Genomic DNA, 16,998 nt, shown 5'->3' on the forward strand with positions numbered 1-16,998 from the left:
ATTTCGTAACATTGTTCTCAAAAAACTTGTTTTAACTTCAGCCATGCTTCGTACTGAAACCTGCTTAGGGTAGCTGCAGTGTGCTGATCGTATCCTCCAAAAACGGGCAGACCCTCCGGCCAAGATCTTTTAGGGTCGCACTCACATTTGAACTGACCACATTTCTATTTCGTATCCATTTCGCGTTATGTCATCACAAATTAGGTAACCGGTCTCGTTAAAATGTTCTAAAATACCCTAGGTTAAAATCTTTCTTGAAATTTTGCTCTCGACGAGATGTGAACAAATTACATAACAATCACTCTACTGAGTAGACTTATTTTCTTGTAACATGTTCAGTGTATTTTGAAATAATGATTTTTACAACGAAAGTATGACTAAATTAGGAATCTCAGCCCATAAATTGTCGTGAACCCCATCCAATTCGTCTAAGAAGATGATATAAAACGTATATTGGATAAATCTGTAAGTAATACCGATTAGTCTAACTACTGATAACATTAGAAAAAAATATTATAAACAAATTCATTAGTATAAAAATAAACGCACTATACATAACCAGACGCTAATCAATATTTTCAGACTGTCTTATTCATGGTGATTCGGCCAAAATAAAAAAATTAACAAAGAATAAACGTTTCATTGCAATGTCAAAAAGGAATTGAACTTCGCTAATTTCATAGTCAAACATAAACTTGAAGTGTGCTTAATTCAGCTCGCGTCGCCACATCGTATGATTATTTTGGCCTTGTCTCTTGCAGGAAGTACAAAAACGCAAGAAAACGCAAGTTAAACAACTCGTGCGCACTTTCTTCTAAACTTAATTTGGACTTTAAAAGTTTTTATTTATCTGAACGACTCGACTCAGGGTCCGGCTAAACTCGCTTTACTGACCATCGTTGCAATCCTATAACCACGAATGATCAGTTGTAGCTGGGATTTCACATGCCAACAAATCGCGAACGGTATTACCAAAATATATGTTGTATTTATTTGATCCTTTTATCTATATAAACTCCATATTAAAAATTTAGTGTTACCTACCTCAGTCTTTCAAGCTGAAATGCATACCATCAATGTTTGTGCCTTAGAAAATATTAAAAGAGGTTACATTGCCAAAAAATCCTCATAAGATCGGATAGCCATTCGGCTATTAAAACATTAGCGTGTAAAAAAATCACAACAAAACTAGTCCGTAAATTCATCTAAAATCTCCAAAGCCTGGGGAAACACAACAACCTGTTGATCTTGGGTGCAAGGACACAAGGGAATTTTGTAACAAAAAGCAAACACACTGGCCAGAGGAAGATCTGCAAGACCATATATATGGCCTTAACCTTTTCTTGAAATAACGAAAAGAAATACAGAATCCTCCATCACAGAATGGATTAAAAAAATATACTGTAGGCTTATGCTAAAAAAACTCTCACCAACAATACCAAACTCACTGCTACAGAGAGAAGGCTAAATTCAGAGGAGTGATATGACTATTTACCAGTCACTGGAATCTGAGAAAACATCTAACAACATGGGCATATTCAACGATGTCCCCCATGCCTGAGGAGGATGAAACAGCTATCTATATCTTTGAATATGAACCGCTCAATGGAGGCGTAACCAACAACAGTCAATGACCTAGTACTCTTCAGGAGAAAGATCGAGTTGATTGCACTCGAAAAGAATAAGCCAAAAGGCTGCAGTGCTTGGGGAACAAAAACCCCACTCCTTTGTCTCCTTTCATCATCATCTTCCCATAAATTATCACCTTTTAGGACCATATTCTCACCACCAACCATAATTGATTACTGTTTTACAATACATCAATCAATAGAAGAATATAAAAACTATTTATTACAGATCAATATGATTAATAAAAATATGTTTAAATAAGCTAACAACTGAACTATTATGTATCATGTTGTACTGATCGACAGTGATCACTTTATAAGAGTTTGATTTCAAGTCATTTTCAGTAAGGAAACTTCAGTAAAGGAACTTTTCGTATGAGTGAGACCGGTGAGACTAAATGGACCAAGTAAAGTGTTCAATGCCTATCAGTTGAACGAATGATCATCCACTCGCAAACTAACACCAAAAACTTCGGTATCTTGCTTACCAAGTCAGAGGTCTCAAGGGGCGAAACCAGCGAGGAAAGTCTTCGCAACATGTGTGACGTTGGGTGGAAGAGTTAGGACTTCCAGACAGTTTTGTAGTCCCATCCCAATTAAACGCTTGGCCACCGAATGTGACTGTTGCCCGTTCCGGTGAATCCCAAGCATAACAACTTGACACGTAACTGTCAAGTTGTGAATTATTCGCCGGATTGTAGGCAAAACGACGCTAGGATATCTCGTTCCGTACAGCCGAACAAGTGTGAATGAAATGGAAACTTGCATAATCGAGGAAAATGCATGGAATGTACGATATACTGGCCCATATTAAAAAATCTCATCTAGCTTCCCCATTAAAAGTTTAATATTTTCTCTCACTGGTCATATACTTTATATTCGGTAAAGTTCAATTTGGACAAATTTACTAATATTTTAATTTTCATAAATAACAGTACTAATACTTAAGGTCTGTGGAGTGATAAACAGGCCAAAATATCGAGGGAAGGTGAGATAAAAGAGAATAAGGTGATACAAATAATAATACACAAAAACTATAAAAATATTCATAAAAAAATTAATCAAGAGAGCACAAATCTGTTGAATTTCTAGTTAATAGATTATTAACGTTGTATTAATCGTGTAATTTTTAAGTCTGTTGCAATCTAGACCATTTATCAGATCAGGGTTTTAATTAATTACTGCCAATAATCAATGGTATCAGCTCCTTTTAGAGCTTGTGTGATTATGTTATTGAGGTAAAACTTTTTTAACTAGATAATTATTATTGCGGCTAATGCGGAAACGTAAAGCTAGTTAAAAACATATTTTCACTAATTTTTGTCAATTTTTTAATTTAGGTTTAGGATAATAAGAGTCGGCCTCTTTACGGCCTTGCGCATCGCGACCAATATTGGGTAATCACGATTAGTGCTATAACAAGTGTCGTTGCTCTTTATTATGTTTTAGGGTTTTTTACATTCGGGTACTATGTATATCTCTCATTCTTTAGCTTTTTCTCCCCCTCGAGTAGGAATCTCATCCTGCGTAGGACTTCGTACCAACAGAGAACATTTTCCGCTGTTCCTTCTTCTTCCTGGTAATATCGGATTAGTATTTCTGCGATTGTTGTTCAATGAATTTTTTCGCATACGATAAATTTCCATTCGACCAAAAACTTATTCTGTCTTATTGTCTCTCTAAGTTTTTGATATACCATAAAATGGTTCAGGGCCAATTTATCGACCTCCTCTGCCCTCGTACCCAACAGCAAAAACAAGAGCGATTTTCTCCAATGTCTGACAGGGCCTTAATGCAATCCTAAATGGCTCTAGACCTTACTACCTTTAGTGTAGTCTGGCTCTCCGAGTAGATATTCTTTGTTTCTAAAACCCAGCCTTTCGATTTCGCTGGCATAGAGTTCGATAGCCACAGACTCCGCCTAAAATATAATGGCATATTGCACAAGGCTTATTTGAATTCTTGTCCTTGGTTTGTTTCTAAAGACAGCAGTTTCTGACCCCAGTCTTGGACCCATCTTTATAACAGATATAGTCGGTATTACGGATCCCTTTCTCCCAGTCTGCCTATCGGGTATTTAGATTTGAAATTTTTGTCAAATCTGAATTTTGATATCATGGACAAACAGAACCTATCCGCCTAAAGTCCCTCCCGGAGTTTTAATTGCTCCTATGCGAGTAGGCTATGAGCATGTCCCAGCATTAGGCTGTGAATTATGGCTTCTTCCTGGATAAAGGTTTGTAGTGTAAACAGTGTAACAGAGTAAAATCACACTTTTTTTAAATTTGATTAGTTTTCATTAATTTTATTGCATTTAGGCCTTAAAGCCTGCATTGCATAGAATCTACGTCTTTTGATTATTCGAAAAACTATTGATATTCCGAACACTACTTCGTAGCTTCTCAAGGCTTTTATCATCAATGCTGCTAATTGCGCTAAGCACAGTTTTTGGCAAAATAAATTGTAAACATGAATAAATAAAAAACATGGGTACAATGGGTCCAAGACGAATTGAAAATAGCTACTTTTGCATTAACATGAACTTTTATATCCGAATGCACATATTAGGTTGATGTATTATATAAAACTAGAAATTTATAAACATTAAAAGTCGTCTGTTTTAAAAAAGCCATTTTAACCCTTTAAATTAAAACCGAAAATAATATTTGTTGAATGTCTATGATAGTCCGAGAACGCTGGTTATCAAGATTTTTATGGTAAAGCCTAAAATTAATGATAAAGAAATAGAAAGCTATAGGATTTCAGTACATTATTTACTTAATAATGTTCTTGAACTTCAGCTGTGAAATTATTATTTAAAAAAATATTACTCTTTCAATTAACAATATCACTGAACACGACTTATTTCGAAGATATTTAAATCGGCAAATCGCTATGTCGAGGTACTCGGATGAGAGGTCAGCCCAGTCTGTGATTTCACCATTTCAACAGAGAACCTTTCCTTTCCGCCGTTTTCAAAGGAATACTGAGCAGTTTCGCAACTCGCAGCGAAACGGATCACCCAGGATGTTTGGAAATACATAAAACACAGCGATTTATAAGAGATAAATTATAATTGCGAAAACTATGTTCGTCTTTACAAGAATCTTCTGAGAATAATCCAACTCTATTTAATAGACACATTGAGGTGGTGGAAGAAAAGCATTTATCAAGACCGGCAAATCAGCGAAGTCAAGCTGGTCTACACATATACGCCTTTTTTTCTTAAACGTTGGTTCACGTAATAACATAAACGAATATTTCCTTTTTCAACCCTTATCTTTACACGTTGAACAGGCACTGCGTCACACCATCAACCTTATCTCTGGTTAAGATATTTCTTCTTGAGACCTGCAGGTTGTTGAAAGTGTAGTTATCGGGAATGTCCAAACCACTTCCTACTATTACGTCTTACTAGGAGTTACTCTGTTGGTTCAATAAGCTGAATTGTACTAAAAATTTTCATTTTAAAAAACGTAGATTCTGCTATAATTTTGATGACATGCTGCTTTAGCATATACATTCCACAATGGTTGTGAACCACATCACAGCCATGATCATCCATTTATTCCACCTGGCTCGAACGTCCAGCTTATTCAAAGTCTACATTTTTTCTTCTTCTTCTAGAGAATAATAGTTTTTCTCCCATTTTATAGTCTACTAGTGGACTCAATCCAGATGGCTGTAATGTATAACTTTCTGCTGAATATTCATGCAAGCCATACTACAATTTATAGCTGACCGGCTTGGTTGTTGAAAAAATAAGGAGCAATTTTTTTTTTTCGAGGGGGTTGAATGGAGATTTGGTGATGAGATTTTTTGAAGTTTGTCACACGATATAATTTCGGCTTTGTCTTCACTATGTTCAAGCATTTAGAAGCTGCCATGGTGGTTTGGGCTTTGAGCTACTTGGCTAGCAAAAGAAGTAGCAGTCTTGATCTTCTTTTGGTGATAGAGAAAAAGGACAAAAAACATGAGCGCGGATGGGGATGATGACATCTAATGGAATTGAATAGCAGATGGCCTACAAAATAAAACAAGTTGTAAAAATGCAGCGTATGTAGGTTCCACTTCCAAGACCTAGACAGCTTTTTACTGCTTGCCAAACTACGCGATGGAGACACACCACTGTAGGCAATTCTAACCTGAGAGAAAAAACTAATAAGAAAAGTTATTTATCAAGGAAAGACTTGGCCTTCGCGTTGAAAGATTTTTGGAAGAGTTGGTGTTCATAAACAACACGAACTTTCATTTAACATGTTAGCTATTAAATGTCAAACTTTTATTAATTCCCTATTGTTTTGTTTGATCGAATTGTGCTATCAAAATAAATAAAACTTAATATAACGCAACTGTACTTTTGCTTGTAAATGAGAACACATACATGAAACCCATAGGTTTTATAGTTAAATAGTTAAAATGAATTATTTAATTTATTATTTAATAAGTTTTAACCATCCGATCGCATTGCGTGCTTCGTGTTTCATATTCCATACAAACTTCTATTCATAAGATCGGTAAATGATCCAATACGAATTAAAACATCACCGGCTAGGAGGGTTTTTTCCAAAATTGTTTGTTGAGGTCAATTGCACCTTATTATCATTCAAAATTCTACAATTGGGCCAATTTCTATGTTAATTTGTTCGCGTTGGGAATCGCTCAATAGAATCGCGAGGTCTTGAAGACAAGTTAGAACATAAAAAGCTTATTACTTTGTTTTGAAGAACAATTCGAAAAGTGGAATTCAGGTTAAATGAGAAATAAAGGCCTTTGTTGCTACACGTCGCTTTTTAAATACATTGGCGAGTTCAGCAGGAGCACATATTACTTTGCTACTTTATTCACATAAAAGTAGTGTTTCGAATAAATTATTTTATTTTAAGCAAATTCAGATTTAAATTTACCAAGCACATGTTCAAAACTGAATATTCTTCTATTCTAAAAAAGCGGTCAATGGCAATTTGGATGCAATGAAGTAAAACTGCCCTAAAACTCCAAAAATATTATTAGCCATTTCTTATAGCTAAACAAACAAAACAAAAAGTCACGATTCCGCATCCGTGGGATCTATCTTTCTATGTTAATAGACTTTTTGGAAAACAGGAACAAAAGATGTAGTAAAAAAAGTATGAATCTTATCTTAGTGACTAATTGTTTCTCGAATTATTACACTTAATTACTAATTGCTTAATTATTTCTAATCGTGGCTTCTGCATGAAGGTGTGCATTGTTCTGCCCTCGTTTATGTTGCGTGATTTAAGAATTGTTCGCAGCAGAGGAAGTTTTTTTTATTTAATGGCGAAATTTTACCATGGCTCAAATCACGCCTGTCGGAAACTTCAACCGCTGAACCTAAATTTTAATTTTCTCAGAAGCCAAGGCCAAAACTCACCGCCGACGTTTGCTCACAATTTTTCACAGATATCAGTCACAATTACCACACTTCAAATTAATAAATTTGATTTTTTTTAACTTCCCTGTCTAATTTAATAATGATTGCTTGTAAATATCAAGGTCGATGATGCTAATAAAGATAGTGGTTCAGTCCTTTCGAGAGTACCTTTAGCAAAAATAAAAACCCAATTACAATTGAACAACACGTTAAAACTTTCACCCACATTTTTCCTAAACAGAACTAAGAAATTGTCCTAATTTGTTTGTACCATTTATACCAACTATCAAGGTTGATACAAATAACCAAATACCGTACAATTGTGGGACTTTACATTTTCCTTTTTCTTCAGGCTGGTGCTGGTCGACGGACATCGACTACCTCCTCACGCATCTGAACAACGCTAAGTACCTCAGAGAACTAGACTTTGCTAGGGCTGATTTTTACCAAAGAACGAGGCTTTATCAGAAAATAAGGTCCAAAGGAGGAGGACTGGTGCAAGGAGCCACGACGATACGATATAGGAAATTTATCAAAGTCTTCACTATGTTCAAGATCACCTCAAAGGTAAAAACTAATAATTTAATCGTTTTACCAATCAAAGCCGTGTTTTGGAAGAGATGAAAGGGAAATTAAATGCAACCTCGGCTGGCCAGGCACGTCCCAGCAACTCAGACATTATTATTTATGAAACCGGTTTTAATTTTTTTATGCTTCTCCCGCATTAAAATATCATATGTACCTCGTTTGTCCATTGGTTGGGGTTGACGTTCGTGGTTTTGTAAATAGTTAAAAAACTCCCATATACCCTGAAGAAATATATTGGTTTCCATACAGTAATAACCGGACATTTGAGACGGACTGTACGGTTTGCCAAGAATGCACAGTTTAGAAAAAAAGATTTGGAAATGTTTGAAAAGTTGCGCTTTCTGAACCGGTTTTTGCGTGACTCCGAATCGTGATTAAAAATTTGGTCATACATGTTAAGCAAGTGAAGATAAATGTTAAAAGAACGTTGTTTTTTCATAGCCGTTCATGATCAAAATGAAATAAAGACTAAATTTTGTCTATGCTTCAATAGTGATTTCTGTCCGGCATTTCATATAAAATCATTCACGTTCATTCTTTTATGAACACATCTTAATTGCTGCATAAATAAACCCCATATATCACTAATCTCATTTGTTTAATCAGTGGTGATAATGAGCCGAATTGATAATTTGACTATTTAGACCTATAGTCATAAGATATAACATATCTTTTATTTGATTGTATATATCAGAAGGTTTGCAAGCCCAAAACTTACCTTTAGTAATAATTGTCTTGTATTTTGGTCTGCGTATCCTTGCTAGTTTGGTATGTCAGAACGTATGACTGCTCATCATCTTCAAAGTTGGGTCTGGCACATTTTGATCTGCCTATCCCTACTGCTTTGGTCTGTCACACATGTTTTGGCTGCTCGTCATCTTCAGTGTTGGGTCTGGCACATGAAAAAATATTTTTTCTTAAAGTGCAATTGTCAGAAAATAATAATAATCTTTTCCTATAATTAGTGATGTATTATTTCAAACAAAACAAAACATGGCTATATAAGAAAGCACACTTAAACACTTAGATAATTTTAAAACAAGCCATTTTCTCGTTTGATTTATGTTATTTCTTTTTCAACAATTGCCAGGTCAAGCCTGATTTTACTTTGGAATGCAAAGTTAATTAAATAGTACCTTTTCTTTGGATTAGTTGTCAACTTCAACTTGAAGAAGATATAAACTACTTTCGTTATCTTTTTCATCTTCCATCTTCTGTGTGGACCCCGAACGACTTTTCTTTCAACTTATATGAGTTGGGTGTTGTCATTGCTCCTTTGGATCTGTAAACTAAGTTTGGAAATGCTTCAATCAGCCTATTGCAGATGATAGTTTCTTTCCATTTCTCCCAGTTACAACGAAATTTTAAAACTTCAAAATTGTACACAATAATTTATTAAATGATGTGTAAATAGATAGATAAATATGGATACAGATAGATAGAGATAGATAGATAATAGATAAATAGATAAAGGGAAAAGTGAAACAAACTGGTAGAAAGATAAACAATATAACAACAATAATAGTTGACAAACAACAATATAGTCAATAGTTTCAGAAGTGACAGAAGCACACAGTTTACAAGAGAAACCTTACAGAAAAAAAATGAAAAGGAATTATTCCTGTCATAGAGGGACATGTCGAACTTGTTAGATATCATGAAATAACAAACATATGGTTGCTTATTTATGTGTAAGTTTGGAAAAACTAATAAATGAAAATGCTGATTTGCATATTTCAGCATCTTTTATGCCATAAACATGCAAAATTTATTTTCAGTAACAAGAAATTGTATATCTGCATGTAAAACCATGCAACACATATATGTTATTTTTTCTATAAAATTTCTATTGTGACATTTTTAATTATACCGAACATTCATTTTTCAGATAGTTTTCTGGGATAAGGCAAACATATATATGGAGCACAGGTTTCTAGCACCTGGGGATAATTTTATTTGTGCCATTGCGATATGCAAGCAGCGTATTATAAATGTAGACATTGAGGAGCTGATGCGGAATATACTAATGGGGGAGAAGTCTCCGGCTGGAATCGAGGCAGGTTACAGCAAGCCTCAAATGCAACTCTCCCTTAAGAAATGGGTCGAAAGCAATGAAATCTCAAGTGCAGACCTTCGCAACAGTTGCTGACACTCGATACGTCCCAGTGGAGTCGATGAAGAGACTGGGACCACTGTCGAGTATGAATAGTATGCATTTGAGAATTCCATCAACTATTTCCAACTGTTCGAAATGTGCGACAATGATTAATTGATGGATTAAGAAATTCAAAGCATTAGCGTGACTATTGCTCGAATAATCGTAACAAAATCAAACTCATATGATTGTGATAACGGTCTGTCGAGAAAATAGTTTACCATTGATATTGAAATTTTAGTTCACCATAATAGAAAGAGGACTTGGAAATTATGTTAATGCTAAAATGAAGTCTAGTCCTAAATATTTGTTTCCATCAGAAATTATTTGAGAATGCCTATACATTTTTTTATTGTTATTGTGTATATTTTAATGATTACTCAGAAGAATTATCTTTCTAAGATGAATATAAATATGCAAATAGTCAATATTAGACTGATGTTTTACTATTAGTTATAAACTAATAATAAAAAAGCGAGGATGAAAAAGAAAAGAAACATATTCAATAAAGACTGAGATGTTTCTTTTGTTTTTGGAAAAAGGTTTTAGGGTTTATGAAAGGAGCCTTACTTAGTTTAAGAAAACTCTAACAAGAGTACTTTATTTGTCACCTTGTAGTACTTATGTAATTTTACAAAGTACTTAAACCTATTTATATATATCTAATTTGTACATATAGGATAAATCTAGTTATTTTTTTAAGCATTTTGCAAAAACGTGCGTTTAGCTGTGGTAATTGTTATTAATTGAATCGTTTCCATCTTCCAAACAAAATGCCCTTGAATTGTTAAATTTCTGTTACTCATACAAATGTTACCAGGGCTAAAATAATATACTCTTAGCTTATGAAAATCAAACTCTCAAGTGCTCTTCAAATATAGGCTATAGAAGCCACCCAAATTTCTTCCTTTTGTTTTTAAAGAACCTTAGTATCAGTTGCATTAGAAGAAAAGCAGCAGGTTTTTTATTTTACTTTTTTATTTAGGACCAGTTGGTTAAACTAAAGTGTAGATAGTTAAATTAATCTCAAAAGGCCTAGTACTTTTAGCTTTATGTTGTAAATACCAAGGTATTTTTGACTTGAATTTTTTTAATTTTAATTTATTTTTTGTCATTGAACAGTTATTATCTAAAAATTGACAATGCGATCTTCAACACTTGGGAAATAAGTAAAATATTTTAATATTTTTTTAAATATTTGAATTTTTACGTTCAACTATTAAATTTTTTAACAATGTTATACCAATAGTTTTACCACTATATACAAAGTTAAAGGAAAACAAATTCCTAAGCTCTGGTTGGTTGTTAAAACCTACTTTAATACAATACATGTTATTAAAAAGGAATTCTTGTTTATTTACCTTTTCCCTTTTTTAAATAAAATTTTGTTTAACCAAACCATATTCTAAGCATGTGTTTGTACAGATTTATTCATTTTTGGTATAATATATACCAAGTTCAGCAATCCACCAGCCTTTAAGAAAGAAAGAAAGAAAGAAAGAAACAATCAACTTTATTTATTAAACTTTCATGTATAACAAAACTAAATAATGGAGCCATGTCTAGACTTGTGATTGACACAAATACAAATGGCCTGTTTGTGACTACAAGGCATTAGCCCAGAAACGGTACAGCCTCTTCTGAAAGGCAATGTTGTCTCTTAAGGAAGAAAGGGAGAGGAGCTCCGGAAAGTGCTAATCTCCTAAAGTGTAGTGCAGATTTTGAGATTTGGAAATAAAGAAGGGTCACAGCAGAATAAAGGGAAACTTTGTTCACCAGGAACCCCACAGAGCTAATAATAATATTTTAAAAAAAGTACCTCAACCATTAAGGTTTTTGCAACAAATAATTGTTACATCTTGTCAGGTACATTGCTCCTCCTATTAGAAATGATAATAATTAAAGAAAATTGATTATTTTCAGCATATAATTATCATTCTGAACAACAAATCCACCACCAATGAAACAAACAGCAAGGGTAGATAGCTGAAATGATAAGAACTGTCATCCTGCATACCTCAGGAAGAAAACACAATTATTTCCTTTAGCATATGTGATATTTTAAAATTAGTGTGATTTTTTTTTTAATACTACAAATATGAAGTTATTGCTATAAAAATCAGGCTTGCTGCAAAAAAATGATCAAAACTGAAACTGTTTTGTTGAAATGGATGTTGTCTACGATTCAAAACCAAAGTGGTTGTTTTTTTAAATGGAAATAACCACAATTTATGATTTCAAGCAACACTAATTTGTAAATTAGTTTGTGCAGGCTATGAGTGGCAAATAACCACTAATCCTTTAGTGTGTACTAATACTCAATGGTACTTATACTCAAGTGTAACAATATGGAGAGCTATTTGGTCAATGGTTTTTGTGTATTAAATAAGGCTAATTTATAGTTCAATCATTTGTGATCATTTCCACCTGGCAAGCTAAAGACGGCAAGGATATGGATCCCAAAATGATCAGAAACACCCAAATAATAGGTACATCAACCCGCAGACCTCACGAATAACTTGCAAACTTAACTTTGACAAAGGATCAAAAAATATGAATCAAAACCGAAGGTTTTTTAAAATAAAACATCATGATTATGGCATCAAGCAATAATATTTTGTAGATTAGTTTGTGCATACTATGGATTTTTTTAAAACAAAAATAAACAAAGTTTTATTTATATATTGATTTTAAACAAGCAAGAGCATTAGCATTCAGTGTCACTCTCGCCTCCCTTCATAACGAGTAAATTTTGCCTTTTTAGCATTCAGTAAATCCGTTTTTCCTCTGTGTACGTCTTATGTCTCACTAAACTATCTTGCTCATCCCTCCCCTCCAGGTGATGGCTTTCTGTACTGAGGAAGGCGCCCTTATTCTACATAAATAACCACTAATCCCAAGCAATATATGTATTTAGTAGTCATAATTGACTGCATTAATTATTTTAATTAATTATACTTTTTATCTAAGTCAATTAGGTTTTGTGGTCCAATTGACCAAATAAATTATTTTCAATTAATTAATCTTTAAGTAAGGTATTGGTCGAGATAAAAAACTCAGTCACGAGTTGGATTCGAACCCACAACTTTCAACTAAATATGCTGCCGCTCTACCACTTGAGCTATTGTGACTTCGATCCACTCGGACACCAACTTCCCATCTCAACCCCATCTTTTGAATTTTCTCTCCTTTTTGCCAATTTTTTATCTTGACCAATACCCTACTTAAAAATTGATTGAAAAAATTGAAAAGTTTTTATCTAAGGTTGCTACCTGTAGTTTCTTCCTTAAGGTGTTGTCATTCAATTGGTGGTACAATAACAACAACAATATATAAAAAAAACTAAATTGTTGTTATTGTTTCCACGTTTTTAACTAGTCTGACCACCAAGGTCTTGAGATGACAAAGTTGTGTCAAGAGCGGGATTCGAACCCACAACCTCAGCGTAATACACTACAGTGACGATAGCTTAAGTGGTTAGACCAATGGCGCATTGAGCCGAAGGTCATGGGTTCGAATCCCGCACGTGTGAATAGCTTTTTCTTCTTAACCAAGACCTTAAATAAAACATATAATTAATTAAACTTATCCTACGATTTTCTCTTGAGGTCTGTGAGGTGATGAATCTATGGTTTTGTAATTTGTGATCATTTTGAAAAAGGGAAAAAGAAAGGGACACAAGACACCAGTGACCCCCCCCCCCGTAAAAGAAAAACCATACAGAAAAATATTCCCAAAAAAGTAATTATTTAAAAAAAATTATTACATGGCTTAACTTTCTTTCAGTCTCAAGGCTACTAAATTATTTGATAATGTGAATTACTATATTTTTTATCTATTTTTTTTTTCTTGTGAGCTTTTTACACAATAAAACTAATTTGAAATTTTACACAATGCAAAAAAGTCCTTAGATATCCAATAATTAATAAGATGAGGGCAAATTAATTATTTAATATTGATTACCATCTCTAGCACATAGGCACTCTTCAGTCTTCAATCTTCCTGAACCTAAGTAGCTAGTTCTTCCTGTAAGCACAAGTAACCTAAATAGTTGTAATACCAGAATTTTCAAGCAGAATGGAAGTAAAACCTAAAAGCGTTATATGTAGTTTAAATTGAAAATATAATATTATTCAATGGTATGTTTGTTAATATTTTATAATTTACAGAAAATATTGCAATTATATACTTTGTAGAACAAACACGAGCGAAACCTTCCTTCCTCTGTGACATTACCTGAGAACTTCCTCCTTTGTTCTTTCTGGTTTACATAGAAATGTTTTAAAATGCTTTCCATTTATGAATTGTACTTTAGTGATAGAACTTTGACATGGAGATGACATTAAAGTGTAAAAAGTGCAGGATCAACCTGATAGAAAGTCAGCACGGCCTGTTGAACGGCCACAACGAGTCAGCAGACTATTCAAGGATCAACCAACCGTACCTGAACGAAAAGTGCCAAGACGAGACTTTCTCGGCGTTTTATTTACCGGAAGACAAATACCCGCAGTGGGTTTCGGACGCTGTGACTGATGTAGGCGTATCTTTGTTTCTTTCTGTGAGAATGAAAGTTGATGGATTTTTGTTTTACAGCTAAACTGGGTGTCTGGAAAGCTCAAATGTCCTGGGTGCTCAGTGACCGTCGGCTCTGTGGACTTTGTCGCAGGGAGGAAATGCTCCTGCGGGAGCAACATTCTCCTCCCTGTGAAAATTATCAGGAGCAAAGTTGACCCACACTTGATTAAACACTAATTAAATTAAATAAAAGTGTCATGTTTTAATGACTTTTTTACCAACCTGAAGATATATCTGTTTGAATTTTCAATTGAGGTCTTTTAGTTCAAGTTCTTAGATTGACAGATTCCTAAAAAACTTGAAAGAAATGTATTTTTTAATTTTGATTAAATTATATTAAAAGCTGTAAACCGTTTAGGTCGTATTCGCCTTGACATCAGCAACATTTTTCTTTTCTGCAAGGATAGTACGCGAGGATAAAAATAGCAACCCCCCCTTAGAGATCCTAGCGAGGCGATCCAGACAGCAGCAACTTCTCTTGCGCTAATCAAATGATTTCTTGTTTATCTAATGTGCATATAATACGTGAGGGTGAGACATGCACATTCTCTGGGCATCATCCTCATGCCTGGTGAGTATAGGGTCCTTTTAACCCACAGAGCTGCCGTCGCCTCCGCAGGGACCCACAATCAGCACATCCAAATTTTTCATGAAACAAACCATTCATGTCTTATTTACCATATCTGGTGATTGTAAAAATTAAAAAGTTTCTCTATATTCCTCGCATTGTATCCCAATATTTCAGTTGGATTCGTCCACAAAGAGCATTGTGTCCTCAGTGCTTTATAATGTTCAGTCAGTTAAAATATGCTTCACTGTTAACACACTAATCACATGTATTAGTAGGCACAAGCGTTCATGTGCCAGTCAGCAATGCCCTTTTCTCAGTTTGGTCAGTACTATTTCCTCAGTTATTTTAAAATATGAAGAAAACCATAGTTTTGTAATGGCTGTTATCTCTCTTGGTTTATTTGTTTGCCCATTTTTCTTCTCATTTTGAATATAATGTTTTTGATGTGTGACTTCTGAACTGACACCTTCCTGAGCTGCTTCCATAGCAGTCTGATCAGCTAATACATTTCCTTTTGTATTTTGATGTCTGAGTACCCATAAAAAAAGCACCGACTTGTGTTATTAACAACAGCCAGATGTACTTCTTGGACATAACTGGTTTTTCAGCATTGTAGTGCAGTTGACGAAATAGCGCAAATAACCATAGTGTCTGTGATTGTCTGGTGTATTAACATACCTACTGATTGCTGTCAATTCTGCTATAAAAACAGAATGAGGGTGCGCCATAGAAAATGTACATTCATGTCCTATTACCAAGGCCACTTCCAAACCATTGTTTTTGGAATCATCAGTTGTGTAAAGGTAGCATTCAGAAATTTTTCTTTAATTCAAAGAAATTCCTCCCAGAACTGATGACACCATATTTTTTTCCGGAGTGTAGTCAGATTATAACATATTTATGGGTGGGAACATCCAGGATAGACAAAAGTTTGACTGGATCAAACTTTGATTAACATGTGTAATAATTAAAATTATATTTGTTTAATACAACTGTCTTACAAATACTTCTAACTACTTACGGCAAACTAGCCTTTTTTTGTACAATTCCATTCTGGAAGATTACTTCACATCGACAAGTTAATTAAAATATATTTGTAAATATATCATGAATTTTCCCATATGTGGTACTAAATATAAACAAATTAAAGTTTTTAATTATGCGGCATACACTGAATACGTTGTTTCTTTATTTGAAGCCCTGTTTAATCACAACCTTTAAAAAAAATTCTAATTTATTGAGTATGGGTGAATTATTTAACCTTAGTTTGTCTCAGAAGAAATCATATCTCATTAATTATTATTATTTCCTCTTTTAGACTGTTATTTACTAAATATGCTAATTCACTAATAAAAAATTACTATGAACATTTTTTTACTTACACTACTCGCCACTTTACCATACAACGATAAACAATTCATTTTTGAAAATGTAATTATTAAAATAGAGCTTTTAATCTAAAAATATGCTGATACATTGGAAGAACAATCAAATTTTACACATTCAGATATGTGTACATTAAACAATATACAACAAAATGAGTGATTATAGGGCACAGATCAGAGACAGAGTACAGTAGAATTACCAGTGGCAACTTTCTACCCACTGATGTGCTGTACTGAAAGAAATCTTCAAGCGAATAATTTTTCTTTGATCAGCATGTATTTATCATTAAAGAAATGATGAAAATGAAAGAAATTTCTCTTTTAAAAGGAGAAGGAAACACCTTTAAAAAAATCACGCCTTTCAATGCAAATTTTTCTTTGACACTAGTCTTAACATTAAACCTGCCTTTCTACCATTTCTTTATCTTATTGTGGTACAATATAGATTTTAGTGGATTCTTACAGCTGGTTAACAAACAACTGTTGATCTCTCCTAGGATTAATTGTATATACCATTGGTATCTGGGTGTGATTGAGGGCAAGGCAATTGTAACAAAAATATCAGCTTAATTCAGTTATAAGTACAATATCTGTTTTAAACTTGTTGATTGGAATTGTATCATTTGGTTAATAAATAATTATTAATTTTTAAGGAATATTTGAACTAATTGATTTAGAGCAATGCGGAATAAAAAACAATG

General features: G+C 33.8%; 2 protein-coding genes across 2 annotated transcripts in view; both read left to right on the forward strand.

The window, feature by feature from the left end:
- LOC106670010 (protein THEM6-like) overlaps nucleotides 1-10,887 on the forward strand; it is a gene marked incomplete at its 5' end in the record, with an annotated part of 35,029 nt that extends 24,142 nt beyond the window's left edge. The window contains 2 exons of the mRNA XM_024227657.1: nucleotides 7,376-7,590; nucleotides 9,500-10,887. Coding sequence (XP_024083425.1) covers nucleotides 7,376-7,590; nucleotides 9,500-9,760 — 476 coding nt within the window. The remainder of the gene's footprint in view (nucleotides 1-7,375; nucleotides 7,591-9,499) is intronic.
- A 3,079-nt stretch (nucleotides 10,888-13,966) lies between these two features.
- Nucleotides 13,967-14,568, forward strand: LOC106670012 (E3 ubiquitin-protein ligase RNF180-like). The gene is made up of 2 exons (XM_014399979.2): nucleotides 13,967-14,300; nucleotides 14,360-14,568. Exons 1-2 carry the CDS (start codon nucleotides 14,097-14,099, stop codon nucleotides 14,516-14,518), a joined length of 363 nt encoding a protein of 120 aa, XP_014255465.1. The 5' UTR covers nucleotides 13,967-14,096; the 3' UTR covers nucleotides 14,519-14,568.
- Nucleotides 14,569-16,998: the final 2,430 nt, after the last annotated feature.

Source organism: Cimex lectularius, unplaced genomic scaffold, assembly GCF_000648675.2.
Source record: "Cimex lectularius strain Harlan isolate CLEC.00 unplaced genomic scaffold, Clec_2.1 scaffold38, whole genome shotgun sequence".
NCBI lineage: Eukaryota > Metazoa > Arthropoda > Insecta > Hemiptera > Cimicidae > Cimex > Cimex lectularius.

Bases quoted from the DNA above. Each gene is read 5' to 3' on its own strand.
- LOC106670012 (XM_014399979.2), top strand. From the start codon at position 14,097: ATGGAGATGACATTAAAGTGTAAAAAGTGCAGGATCAACCTGATAGAA. The intron at 14,301-14,359 runs GTAGGCGTATCT...TTTGTTTTACAG, and splicing joins TTTCGGACGCTGTGACTGAT to CTAAACTGGGTGTCTGGAAA.